At 37.9% G+C, this 15,225-nt stretch overlaps 1 protein-coding gene across 2 annotated transcripts in view; it reads right to left on the reverse strand.

Moving 5' to 3' along the window:
* Positions 1–15,225, reverse strand: part of BCAS3 (BCAS3, microtubule associated cell migration factor) — a 447,594-nt gene that overhangs the window by 403,975 nt on the left and 28,394 nt on the right. For both annotated transcript variants that reach the window (XM_025210099.1, XM_025210105.1), the window contains exon 7: positions 5,514–5,586. In XM_025210099.1, the coding sequence (XP_025065884.1) occupies positions 5,514–5,586 (73 nt within the window). The remainder of the gene's footprint in view (positions 1–5,513; positions 5,587–15,225) is intronic.

Genomic DNA, 15,225 nt, shown 5'->3' on the forward strand with positions numbered 1-15,225 from the left:
TATATATATATATATATAAATATTTATTTATTTAGGTAATAAAGTTAAAACTTACTCTTCTCCCTACAGACTGTGGCTGCACTTTTAGCCTCTTCATTACACATGTTATTAAAGGACTTCTGAGAATTACCAGTTTCAAGCTAGTCACCAATCTGGACTGAAGTAAAGATGAGACCCATTAGTTTGTAATAAATCTCCATGAATTTCTTGTCAGTGGAGTCCAGGAACACAGCGAGTTTATATTGAACCGCATATGGTTGGGGAAAGGAATAAAGCAGGGCTGGGAAGAGGTACATACTGCCACATTTACTCCACACAAAGTTGTGTGTCAAATCCCAAATACAGGAATGATGCTTGATCCAAATATTGTCCCAGAGCTTCCCTCTTAAAATGAGATGTAAAAGTTAACATTCCCACAATTATGAGCTGAGTAACTGTCCAGACCATTTGGAATAGCTAAGAAAACAGACTCTGCATACTCCAACCAGCAACAGATCTCTCTCTCTTATTTTAGTGGAGAGTTTTAGAAATCTTAGATACTCTGGGGTAAAATTATAAGAGCAGGCTTTTAACCACATGACTTCCATTAATGCTATGTTTAAAACCTTAAAGGAAATTTGCCTGTACATTCCTGTTTAGGATCTTAGCAATCCTGTAGAGCTTCCTCAATTAAAATGTGAAGATATCATTAAAGATAAGGGCTGCCTTGACTATCTGGCAGATCACATGAGAATAAAGGTGCATTTAATGCTCCATGTTTTGTTAGTACTGAGAAATAATTCACTTGAGCAATTAAGTCCACAAGGAAAAATAGTAATATTTAAAAAAAAAGACAAACCTAGATTAGTAGAAAACAGTGCAATCACGTATTAGGAGATATCAGCGGAAAACTCCTTGCATACACGTCTGCTATCAGAAAGACTATAGAAAGGACAATGAGGATATGACGAGCCAAAAAATAAATCTATGGAGTCAATGTGTGACACTGCTTTACAGGAATGAACTATTGCTACATCCACATCACTTTCTTTATCAAGGAGACAAATCCTGAAGTTATAGAGCATCCCAGGTGTTTATTTTATCAGGTAAAATCATGATACAATGAATTGCTTCACTCTAGACCTCTGAAGAATTAGAATACATGAGGCAGAGGGGCAGTGAAAATATTTAAAGCATCTTTATTATTATTATTATTAATAGCAATTAGTTTGAAAAGTGAACGACTCATTTTAACTCCAAAAATTCTCTGGATGCCAGAAACAAGAATGTCCTACATCAAACCATTATAAAAATACAATTCTATCACAATCCCCCCATTGTATTATATGCACTTTATAGCAAAAGGAGTACAGAAGAATTTCCTTAGACTAACCACTAATGCAGAGTAGAGGTTAGAAGCAGGAAATCCCAACTCCTAAACATGAACGTGTCAATCTCTCACTGACAGTCTTAAATAAGAGAGTGCTATAAAATGACAATGCAGGTGTGGATTTATGTCTGAACTCATTTCTATTAGACTTGGTTGAGTTTCACTCTAGCATCTTTCTATGAAATAAAACTTTAAATACAGCTTGGCTATATACTGGAACTTTCAAGTGACTCAGCAGCACTTTAAACTCATCAGCACAAGCTCCAGAAATCCTGATTTGATACCACTTTTGTACATTAGATTTCCACCATGCAGGAATGTCTGCATGGAGTTCTAATAGTTTAAAAGATCTGTTTGCCCATGCTCAAAAAAATCCCAGAAAAGCATCCAACTGCTTACATGAACCCCTCCCCAAACTGTCGTGCATGCTGAGATTCCATCGTGAGTCAAATGTAAAATGTACTCGCTCTTTGCCTTACACCCACAAAGTTAATAGATTCAAGACTTTTTTTTTTTCTACAAGAATGAGAAACGCATGCCGAGTGCTGTCAAATTACTTCAGAGCAAAAGAGAAGCCTGAACTAAGACACTAATATTTAGGTACAGCAGGGATCCAAAATTAGTGTAAGATGTTGCATGAAACAGTCATCCCAATGCATGCTGAAAACTACCACGCCAGACAGTCACCTCTTCTAAACAAAGATGTGCTTTTCTCCTCTGCTGAAAACAGCACAGATTTACAAAAACCTCCATTTTGAAGGACTCGAGATAGTCAAGTCTGAGCCGGGAAAGAAGCAAGGACAGCCACTGAGGGACCATGGAAGCAGGCGAGAAGCAGAGGTTTAAAAAGAACAGCTAGGAGAAACCAGAGGCTGGTCAAGGCTATAAATAATTTCTGCGAGTCCTATGGACAAACTGGCTGAGGCTGTGCTCCACTCAGACCTTACAACGTAACCAGAGTTAATACAAGAATGGGAGACTTCCCGAAAGAAGGCTGTTGGAGATGGCGTGAGCAATTTAGAAGATGACACTCCCTCTCTTCAAGTAAGTGATAATGACTCTATGCCCTAACAGTGTTGGAGGCATGGTGCTGCTTATGAATGAGACATTCAACCAGGTTCCTATCCTCACCAGACATTAGCCCTATTTTCATAATATCCAAGTTTGTTCAGCTTATTCATTCTCATTCAGAGAAAGTGCAATCCAATGTACTGTGCAACGTATTAAGGGCTAGGAACCTGGATTCTAGTCTTGGTTCTATCTTTGACTCCCTTCCTTTAGGAAAGTCATCGAGTCTTGCAGACATTCAGGTTATTTCTCTGTTAAAGAGGGTATACTCTTTAGTAGTTCTCTGTAAAGTGCGTTGAGATGTATAGAAGGAAAATGTTGTGCCAGTGCTAAGTATTATTATTCATTCTACCTGTTATTTCAATGACTACAATAATGGTCGTATTTCCTGTCCTAAACAGTTTACTGGTAATATGTGGGCTACGAGACAGCTGCTGCATTTCATGCCAGAGCTAACCTAATCTCAGCAGTAGGCGAGAGGATGACTGTAAAGAGAATATCCTCCAGAAGAAAAGATGCTATATAAATGTAAGATTTTCTTTCATACACCTCATTAAACTAGATTTACCATCTGTTCAAAGGCAGAAATGCATTAAAAAGGAAGATATAATGCAGGTGCTGCTAAGCATAAAACCACAAGTTAACAACAGAATTCAAGTCATAACAATGAAACTTTGATTTGTAGGGCTTCCATCAGACAGTATCTTGATAATCTACACTGATTTTTTTTGGCGTATGTGTTTTTAACAATGATTTTACAGGGACCTTGATGTAAACAAAAGCTCCACTTAAATAAAGTCAAGAAAAAAAAAATGCATAATCCTTAGATTCTTTACTACAAACAATAAAGTCTTGCAAAACCACGACTTGTTCAGAACTACTGTGGTGACAATGCAAAATCCTCAAGAGCCCTTATTCTGCAGGTTACTGAAGATAGATTGCAACAGGTCCTAGCCACAACAAAAGTATTTTTTTTAATTATAGAAAATTAAAATTTCAAGCCACATCACAACAATTCTCTGATGGATGTTCATTGCAAAAACAAAAACCAGTACTTTTTTAAAATCAGGTTTTTAATCATATGTAAGAAAGCCTGATTTAAAAGGTCACTTTCCATTTGCAGATATTTAAAAGGTTGACTAGGAAAGTATTTTGTTGATTTTTAGATGACGAACAAGCGTTATATTTGAAACGGAATTGGATGGCAAAGTAATCTGTGAAGCAATTCATAATTACTGAATTAATGACAGCAAAGCTATCACTTGCTTTAAATTCCTGTTTTGTTCATATCCCCGATGCCCGTTTCAGAACACACACACACACACACACACACACACACACACACACGAAAAAGTGAGTTCCATCAAAGCATAATTATTTTCCAACACAAATCAGTTATTGGGATTAAGAAGAAAGATCCTACCAGCTAAACAAATACAATGCAACATTTACAATCCAGGAATACATAGTGGTCTAAGCAAAAAACGTTTTCCATAAGATTACGTGCATCTTGTTTATAAAAAAAAAAACAACAAAAAAAAAAACCACGTTTCCCAGTGGGTAAACATATGAAAAGGAGGAAGCTTAAGTGTACAATTTTTCCGGTCAGGTTCTCAAATTTGAGACAGGTAGCATCAATAGCCTGTGTTACCATACTAATAATGAATACCAAGCAATGCTCCTAGGAATGGCTTTGGAGTTGCTTGTTAACCTTCATTAAGCCCAGAGTGTATACATTCTTAATTAAAATAGGTGTTCTGTGGAATTAGTCATTAAACCTATGAAAATTGGCTCCAGCAGCTTAGCTGCTGAATCTCTGTGCAGAGGACCGCCCTGAAGAAACAGGTGTTTTCCCAAAGCACTGAGTCAGCTTATCTAACAATAACCCAAGATATCAGAAGAATCTCGTTGTGTTAACAAGACCCTCCAAATGATGCTTCTAAAGCAAAAAAAATGCATTTCATAGCATCATATTTACTTGAATCCAAGAAGAGGTTCTACCCCTCCACATTCAAAATGACACTTTTTTTCCCCCCTTTCACATCAGACTCAAGTACGGGGCTGTGCCAGGGCTGGAGCTGCTGCCCTTGCTACCTGGCCAGGTCAGAACTGCCACCACTGCCACATCTGCAGCCCCAGGCCAGGGCTGGGAGCCACCGTGTGCTCCATGCTCCAGGCCAGGGCTGAAGCCAAGCAGCAGGAGTTTTAGAGAATAGCAAAGCATGTGCAAAATAGGTTGGTGTACTAAAGAAGCTATAACAGGAACGGCATATTAAAACTTTCTGGTTGTCACGGAGGATTCCAGTTGTGAGTCTTCATTTTGTGGAAAAAGTTATTCAATGTGAGCATGTACGTGAACATATTCACATGCAAGCATGACTTTCTTGATGTCATAGTTCCTGGACTGCCTTCCAGTTCAGTGTCAACTCCCTCGTCCTTCCCAATCAAGAATCAGAAAAGGAATCGGGTCTTAAGATCAGGTCCTTCATAAGATACTACATTACTATCTCCAGAGCATGAAGCAAAGCTGCCAACTCATTTTTCTAAGTGAACAAAGCAGCAGCATTTGTGGCACAAACTGTTCATTTTGCTAATACATGGCCACCGATTAAATTAAAACAGCAATCCATCACGATGCATGCACAGAATAAATCACCCATGGCTTGCAAACATCTCTCAATTATTTGAGGCACAGCGACCTGTTTTGACTACTTCTCTGTAATAACTTCATCCATTATTACCATCAAAAAGGGTGAATCATGAAAATGAGATTACGCAGAGAGAAAATAATCCCACATGATTTCAAAATACCTCCTCATCTATTTTATATTAGTTTTGTATCACTGGCCTTCATCCGCAAGTTTAAAAAAAAAAAAAAAAAAAACCTACCAAAAACTGTCTTAAAAAAGTGTGCTGGTAGATTGAAATCTCGAGAGAAAACATTTAACAGTTTGATATCATAAACGTCTGGGTACAAAGGAAAGTTGAGCGTGGAGGGGAAGCCCTCAGCTTTGCTACTGTGATGCCTATTCGCATACTAAAAAGATAAAAAATATATAGAATGAGAAGTTCTTACCCAGAAGATCCAATGCTTTTACACATACCAAGAAGGGGTCTCTTCTCAGAAAAGTTATCACATTTTTGAGTACCTGATTAGACAGAAAAGCAGAAGATTAAATACTTTTTACTGAGAGTTTATCAGATTTTTATTTTCATCATGCTGTGCTTACCAGCTCACAACTCACTTCAATGATGTACCAGCTGCGCAAACGGAAAAGATGTAATTACATCTTAGTTTTAAGATTAGTCAAATTGCAGTCTACTTTTTAAAAAGCACAAATCATTAACAAAATCTGAAGCCAGAATAAAATTACCCTTTCTTCTAAAGCAAGGGCAATTAGCATTTTTAAAGCTTGCTTCATGACTGGGTATCCCTAAAGGCTTTCTTAATGAAAAGGACAAGAATGTGACAACACATTGGTTTTCCACCCCCTGCCCCAGTAGCCAGTACAAGCTCAGCAACAGGGGCACAAATCAGCGAGCCATCCTCTGGAACAACAGTGCTTGGAGACTGGTGACGGGCGTAAATGAATAAGGACATTTGGCCAGGACACTGGAATTATTCCTTATTCATCTCAGACAGGATTATGGGATCTTGACTTATAAAGTAACATCAAGCAACACTCGCTCACATTTCAGTGCTCTGGACAGCTCTTCCAAGACAGCAATGGCCCCACCTCTGAAAGGCACTCACCTTTTTCAATTCACTCCATTAAAGGTCACACAGCGTAAGAGTAGTCCCCCCACTCCTTTGTTCAATAAGCTACAGTGCTAGTGTATGCCTAAAACGAGGCTGCATCACACCCCGAAACAGATACAAGATTCAACTGGGCACGATTTTCACGAGTTACTCAGCAGCCAAGTCCCATTTTCAAGTGATGTAGGCACTTTGGGGCTGGGAATCATCAGTGGGACTCACTTCGAATAAGTCTTCAGGGATGTGTGCTTTGCAGTAAAAAGCGTGGCAGCAGCTCATGTAGGCATGCACAAGCTAGCTCTAAAGTAACTAGCTAGGGCACTGGTATCAGTGTAGTGACAGCAGCACAGACTGGCCACCTGAATATTTATCCAGCTTCTCAGGCAGGTTGTGCAGCCTTTTCCGAGATTCACTCCGATACAAGCTCAGAGCTGTCAGTCCCTGAATTAATGTAAAGCTGGCTCAGGTACATCTGTGCAAGCTGCAGTCACATCTTGGTCAAGGTGTGAATGTACTGGCAAGCCTCAGTCACTTTTGAAAATGGCACTTAAGAATTTTTTTAAGTTGTGCCCAGCATCTAAGTAGGAATAAAGTAAAATAAATAAATACATAAAATCTCCCTACCCTGTTACTCTTTTGTTCACTTCTCGGACGTATATTTACTGAATTTAAAAACAAACACACGCACAAAACCGAGTCACCTCTCTGAGATAATTTAAAAGAAAACTATCTTTGTGAAATGCAAATCTTTCAACCTTTTTGATCAGCACAATGACTTATCACGTATTGGTAACATATTCTGTTCACAATTAACTGTGAATTAAGTTTTGAAGTTGTACTTCTAAATGAATTAAATCAGAAAGGTACAACAATTAACAATATACTTTTTCACTTAATAGCGCCTGTTAATAATTAATAGTATGGGTACATACTATTAATTTGTTACATAAAAACTGTTCAGCAATCTCATCTATACAAGGCTGAAGTCTTCCCTCCTACACATTTGGATATTTGTAATGCTAAATTGTTCACATCAATAATTTCACTATCAACAATAGCCTTACAAGTAACGTAAAGCAGCCAAAACGGTTTTCCCTTTTATTTTGCTCCTTCTAAGGTCTTTTATGGGTCACACCTGTATGGTACTATAAGTACTGATCTGTAAATTGATAAATGAAACATGAAGGTTTTGTGTTTTTTTTAAAACAAGGCTGGCAACCCATTTCATTCCCCCCACCACCACCACCACCAATATTGGTAACAGATGAACTCCATTTGTTCCTGTTTACCTAGTCAACCTCAACAGACATTGCATTAAGAGTGAAACCCTTACTGCAACCAAGCCAGTGGGAGTTCTGCCACTGACTTCAGAGCTAGCATTTCATCTCATGTATTTAAGCTATACAAGAAACATGACTCCACAAGTTTGTATTAAAGGGTCCAGTCCTAAGTTTAACAGCAATATGAGAGAGAGAAAGGATAGCATAGTACACAAAAGGAAGATGAATTAATGGGGAAAATATTTACAGGGAACCAAACAGGAGCACCAATCAATATATGCACCAATATATGCATTTCTACATAATTGTACAAAGCTCTTAAACTTCCAACTGCAGAATCACGCTCACATTTTTTTAAAATTCCATTATCTACTTCAACTATAAGTTTTTAAATGTAAATATTAATATTCGAGAAAAGTCATTAGTGGAAGGACTTTGCAGTGCATAAAATCAGGTTAATAGCAGTCCTAGCCATGAAACTGCAGACCGCAACATGTGTTGTTGTAATGCCAAATGGAGTCAGCACCCCCTCGTAGTTTGAGGGTGGGGGAGAGGAAGAATTTAATCCTTGAAGTTATAGCAGATTAATTTTTTAGATGTAAAATTGTGTTTATTCGCATGTGAGATGCACTGACGTTGTACACACCTGCTCCAATCGCCGTGTTTAACAAAATGCAGCAGAATGATTGAAATGAAAGACAGCTAGCTAAATCCATCAAATATAAAAAGTACTGAAATCCTGTTGCAAAGTCCTTTTCTTAAACTCCTTTTATTCTAAATCCTTTTAATTCTGTCATATAACACTATAGCATTTATAAAAAGCTGAAAATCCTGATAAATCACACAATTAAAGTAATGAAAACTGCTTTTTCTGCCAAAAAGGCACCACCTTTTCTGCAACTCCATTTAACTAAATGATAAAAAAAAGTCTACTATCGGTTTGTATATTTGAAAATGTGCTAAAATTGCCTTCTAGCTAGATGAAAACAACTTCCATACAAAGCAATTCCCTGAGGCTAAAAACTTATCCCACATGCCAATGCTGCTCACTTGTTCCTGCTTCTGTATAGTACTCCTGATAAAGTTTGAGCTGGAAGTTGTACCTTTCCATGCAAACATCTTAATGCAGAGCATTAGAAAAGATATAACCCAATTAGCTAAGAACCTACTAACTTTCATGGGAGTTGAATCCAACACCTCCAGAAATTAAGCAACTTTCTATTTTTGCTGGGTTCACAGTAATGACGGTGCTTGCCAAAAGTCATGTTATTATATAATTTTTTCATCTACAAAGCGTTTTAGTTTACCTTCTGTAAGAAATGCACTATGCAATACAAAATGCTGTTGTATTTAGCCGTAGTGCGTACTTTGAATGAAAAGTCCATTCTCTGCATGAGTGCTGGCAAATGAATATCAATAAATCAGTATAAAAACTGTGACTCCCTCTTGTTTCTTCATTTTCTCTTTTATTAAAAGTCTGTTCCATTTAAGCTCTGCTTTCAATAGTATTCAGTGTGACTGGTATTAATTGGCCAGAGTTCTCACTTTTTGCCTTTCCCGGTACAACTGGGAAAAAAAAAAAGTTTGATTTTGATCTTGTATCTTTTTAAATGTATGCGGTGGTGTATGGATTGGGCGGGTGGAGAATACCGTCTTCAGTAAACACATACATTATGTACTTTGCAGTTGGAGTGGAAAATACTGATGTCTGAGGGTTTTTGCTTTTGTTTTATTAATGGGGAAGTTCCTTCTTTAACTTCAGCCGGTTCCTGAGAATGCGCTGTCTCATGAACGCACTAGATTTACCCAACTTGTTGACAGCTTTATCGTGTTTGAGAGTAGAGCAGCTGCCTGTAGTCCTCATCACAGGACTTGGCAAAGATCTGCGAGCATCTTAATAATAACAAATTTCTTCTAGGGAACCAGTACAGAGGAGGTCTGATGTGCTTAGACTGTAAATCCTTTGGCAGGGGGGAAGGGGGGGAGAACAATATCATTTTGTTCCGCATTTGCAGAGCAGCTCACATGATGGGGTCTCAACCAGGACTGGGGCTCTTTAGGTACTACTCCAATACAAAAAATAAATAGTAGTCATCACAAAAAGCAGCTGACCAACCATGTTGCTGAGGAGAGGTGCTGCTGCGTTCACTCTGAGCTGGAGTTTCCAAAAAGCTGATGGCTTCATGCCCAGAGTCAAAAATCACAAATAACACTACACCCAGAACCAAAAAAGGGAAGAAAAAAAAAAAAAATAGTATCCTTCTACATCCAAGAAGTTAAAAGCAACACATATTCTATATACAGAAACATGATATTCCCTCGAAATTGGGTCCAACTAGGAGACTTATATTTGACCAACAAATACATTTTTGGATAGAGCACTGAGCTGCCTCTACACTGACAAGACTGTATAGTCCCACTCTCCACAACTCCTCCTCTTCTGCAGACTCAACTTTGTTCACTAACTCGGAGGTGCCAGAAGGAAAATTATCAATTTCAGCAAAAGAAAAATGTCCAAAGTCTGAGCAAGTGTTTCATAGTGGCAATACGGATGATGATGACGATGATTCTTTTTACACACAGTACATGCGTTCAACTCGCCGACACAATTGATGTGCTCAGAATTAGGCATGATCATCTTCCAAGTCAAGCAAGTTACAATAAAAAATAAAAATTAAAAAAAAAGTAGAGAGAGACATTTTCCACATATCCCTAGCTAAGGATGCCTTGAAATTCATAAACAGCATGTGTCAGGGGTGACCTACTGGCTAAGTCTACAGGTTGCAGAAAGTTAAAACTCTGAATAAAAATAAAATAAAAAAAAAGAGCGAGCGAGAGAGAGAAAAAGCGCTCAAGCGCCTAATTCGTTTAAACGTCTTTCAGCAACAGGCAGCATGCAGATCTTCTCAATGGAACCAAACACGAGGCTTCATTTTAATCCAAATTTAAAATTGCTTTCTTGGCCTAGAACAGAAGTTGAAATTAGACCTTCTCAGAGCTATTGAGATACAGGTCCCTGTCCAGCCACAAGAGAGTCCTGAGGTAAAAGTTATGTTACATTTTGGAATACAACACAACTTGCACTGATTATTTCAGACTAATGACATGGGAATAGAACCAAAACATATGGTAAAAATTTCCAAGGCATTTTCTGCACTTCAAACTCCTTTATGTGTTATGGCATATTTAGTTAGCAAAATAAAGGTTTGGTGATGAACCAGAACCTCCATCTCATAAAACCCACACTAGTAAGCCTTTTTTAAATTTGGTTAAATTGCAACGTGCTTCTGCCAGCTTGCCTACAAGATCTAATTTCTTATTTTAACTTCCCAGTCTACTTTCCTTTAAGTAATACACTTTAATGTTTATGACAAGAAACTCATTTCAAGGCATTTAAGATTTGATTTTGACAAGTATTTGCATTTCTTAAAGTGGAACAAGATAATACTTAACCAAAAAATCTACAAACATATGCTTCCTGTTCCTTCTACTATGAAAAGGCTCCCAGTCTTTCAGGATCCAACTTCCAGTAAAGGATGTTTAGTTAAGGAGATCTAGAGGATGAGTCGAGGAGGCGGAGGGAATGGATTACTCGGATTATTATTTGTCTTTATCCTAGACCACAGATATGATGGGCACTAACATGCTTGCTGAAGAAATGGTGTGATACTGTAACTTTAAACTAAACCAAGGCGAAAAACGCAATCACACAACTCAGCTCCAGTATCAAGGAACGTAACAGGAGTATGACTATAGCAGGGAAGGTAATTTTCTTGTGCTGCAAAAATCTGAAAACTTCAGTAAATTTCCTTAGTCTGTATCAGTCAATACCCAAGACCATTTGAAGCCCTCCTCACCCCAAGAAGCGAACAGCCCAGTAGCAAGGATACTTACCTGGGTTGTAGAAAACCCAGGTTCACATCCCTGACCTGCCCGATTCAATCTGGAGAGGTTACAACCTGGGTCTTGCCCTACCATGTGCTGTGGTATTACCTACTGTGAGGTCAACTGGCTTGTTCATCACTTTGAACCAGAAATGTCATCCAGAACCTCAAAACCTTTCCCAAGACTAGTATAATCTTGCAAAATGTTTAGATTTGAATAAAATTAATAATTTTCTAACAAAAGCAGTTAAGGTATTTTTGACTAAACCTGCTCAGGCCAAAAAAAAATTTTTAATTAAATAATATTATTATTATTATTATTATTATTAAGAAGAAGAAGAAGAAGAAGGTGGTGGTAAGATTGGGGGAGCTGCTGCACTGAGATACAGATCTGAAGCAGGTATTTTGCTACCATGATTTTAATCATTTAACAGATACAGAAATATGTAAGATGTACCTCCCTGGACTATCAAGTTACATATTTAATGTCTTGTTCAACTTGTCTTCCTTAGTTCTTTCACCTAAAAAAAAAATAATTGGGAAACATAACAGTTCAAAAAAATTAGCAATTTTACTACAAACTAGTTCTGTAAGGGAAATTACGTTCCAAGTCTTGTTCTCTAACAAGTATCTGCATCTGCTGTATTACAAGGATTGATGCAAAATATGATGCCTATTGGAAGAGCTGTACAGTAATGACTTGACCTTAAAAGCTTTATCTGCGAAGTGCTGGTAGCAGTTGTGTGAGCATCAGCAATTCTGCAAGCAACTGTAAAAGCCTTGTGTACAAACAGAATATCCTGTGAGTGACACCTCTAAGTAGCCTACATTCCCTTCTAATCTTGGAAGCTGTGCAATCAAAACATTGGGGCTAGGGACAGAAAGTACACATGAACCAGTACAAGTGATCGGAAACCAGTTCAAATCTGTAACCACAGACATTCAGTGCACACAAACCACTTGCAAACTGGCCAAAACCAGTTTAAGATAAACCTGGATGGACGTAGTATCAGACGTCACTGATTTAAGTTAAATCCGTTTCCTAATTTCTGTCCTAGATCTGGAAGTCAAGGCTTAGATCTGTGTGCTCTGTTGATCATTCCCACTGAGGATACAGATTTCAGTGAAACGGTCCCAGTTTACTGCAAAGTGCAAGTGGATGACATGCCTTTGCCTCCCTCAGTGAGGATATTGGTCCAGCTCCTCCGATTTTATTAAGGGCCTAGCTTACTGCTGAAGTTAACTTTGCGCTCCACAAATTACATTTTTTCATCCACCTCTTATCGATCTTCCTGGTCAGCTATTGTCATCTTTACATCCTCAAGCATGACTGGATTTATGGCAAGTAAAGATTTAACAGAAGTGATTGCAGACCTTACAAACACTTCAATACTGTCCAGGATTTCTGTAGACTTTTCAGAATTTCTTAGCTGCAATATCCCCACCTGACTTGCTGAATTACGAGCCAGACACATAATCCATATATTTTAGCAATTCCCATGAATAACTTTTTCTTCTTGTAAAAAGACTAATATCTGTTTACTTCCACTGAAATAGTCTTAATATTGCTGTAAAACATTTATATTTCTGAGATAGCCAGGAAAGGGAAGAAGACAGTTATAAGACTCTTGATTCTTGTAAGTGGTTCTGGATCCCAGGAGAGTCTGAGGAGCACCTTGGAAGGATGCAGATATTTGAACGAGATGTGGGGGTGGGGGAAATCCAAGGAGTCAATGAGCAAGATGAAAAGGCCAAAGTTATAGCCAGGTCCAAATGGGGAATCAAGTATTGAGGGTAAGAAAAGACTAATTCTGAAAGCATAGTCAGCACTAAAGATTCCTGATCAGAGACAGACCAAGTTCTTTAAATAGAGAGCCTGTGCGATGCAACGCATTATTCTTGTTAGAAACAACTGTTTCTGTCAAACTGCCCCCTTTCCCCCCAGAAAATAACTTTGAAAGAAAGATGTATTAGTCATAACTCCATATTGCTTATAAGAGGAAACATATCATATGTTATTTAAGGAAATGTTGCTAAAAAGGATTTTTTTTTTTTTTGCTTTGTTAAACCAGGTTCAGCTAAAGCTGGAGGTCTGCTGACCAAAAGCATCAATATGATGTGGTCAGAAGTGGAATGGCAGAAGAATGATGGGTCAACCCACTTTCAAATATTAATATAGTTTAAAAGCTGATGTCATAAAATAGTTAAGCAATGTTTTTCTGTCTATAAAAAGCCATATATGGTCTATAAAAGGTTCTGCATGTAAATGCTGTTCTGTAATTTCTCCAATCCACATATATGGACCCTCATTCTACCATAATCAACCATGTACCACTTAGGACACCTGCAGAAGCCACTGAACTCCAGGAACTCCAGCTAGAAACTGCCACTGCTTGTTCAGCTTGTGGGATACGTTCTTCTACCATACATGCTAGGCAATTATTTTTGCCGTTAGAGACTTAAAACCACTAAGCCACCCAAGTGGGTGAATATATACAATATTCACATCTGCCTTCCTTTAGAAAGCAACCTTAAATTATAGTTCCTTTAAGCACCCTTGCAGATCAAGCTAAGTCAGCTTTTGAGGTTCACAATTCTTTTTAATACCAGAAGAGAGGCAAGTTAAAACAGAACCGTGTTAAATCCGCAATAAAATCTGAGCTCTTGTCTGATACGTTGTATCCACGTGCAAGGATAGTCTGTGGCCCACCTCATTTTAAACTGTAAACTTACTTCACTTTCCTGACCTAGTTCTATAAAGGTTTCCTTACAAAACAGTTCCTTAAAACTTAACAAGGAGCTCAAGACTTTGTATTTTTGTTTGCTATTTCTACTCAACTGGCACCCTGGCCAAGCAGAAAAGTCACTCCGTACTGTTTGCTATTTTATGTCTTTGTTTTTGCAAATGGCGTGATGGAGAAAGTGGCAAAAAAAAAAAAAAAAAAAAAAAAAAAAAAATGATTTGATGAATGTGTTTCCATAATAATCAGGACTGGGAATAGGCGGTACAGCCAAAGGCTGATGCCAGCTTCAACACGCAACCCAGCCAGTACACACATCTTAGTCCTAAACTACCACACACGGTGCTATTCCAGGCTTAGGCTTTGGAAGTCTCCAACCGAGAAGCTGTAATGTCTGTGATCTACACCTTATGTGAAAAACTTAGCGTATTAACAAAACTGTACAAGGTTTAAATAGATATTTTGGCCAATAAAATGCATCATTTTCATTATGACAAACGGGGATGGATAAAAGGAAAAACTAAAGCACTTGACTACTAGCATGTTTTATAGATCAAGAATATTTTGATTCTGCTACAAAAAACAAAAACAAACTAGTTAAACTAACAACTTTCCGTATTTCTATAGGCATGTGCACACAACCAGATGTGCCTCAAAAAAAGTGAAGAAACCAAAGGAATAATCATATTTATGAAAACTAAACCAATTTTGCTCTGTGCATCTATTTTGTTGATGACTTTGAGAACACAAGATTACTACAGCAGAATTAAAAAGGCATTTATTTTTTTTAAATGTCCATAAAAACATCCAGCAGGCTTGAGATAAAAATAAATAAAATAAAATAGAATTAAATATAAACTAACTACAAAGCATACAGTTTTAAGTCGGAAGACCTAACACAGAAATTCATGACTGCTGCATCACTAGAGAGAGGTATGGAAACCAGTATTTCCACCAACTAGCTTTGCTTTGGAGAAGAGAAAGGTGATTTGTAGATTCTTTGCTCCAGCAGCTTCAAAGCTCTATCCCACCAGCAATTCTGAACCAGATTCAAAGTCAGCACGGGCTTAAAAGGGACAGGAGAGGAAAATCATCCTTCCTGGAAGTGGGAAAGCTCCAATCACAG

The sequence above is a fragment of the Alligator sinensis genome, unplaced genomic scaffold (genome assembly GCF_000455745.1).
Source record: "Alligator sinensis unplaced genomic scaffold, ASM45574v1 scaffold118_1, whole genome shotgun sequence".
Classification (NCBI taxonomy): Eukaryota; Metazoa; Chordata; order Crocodylia; family Alligatoridae; genus Alligator; species Alligator sinensis.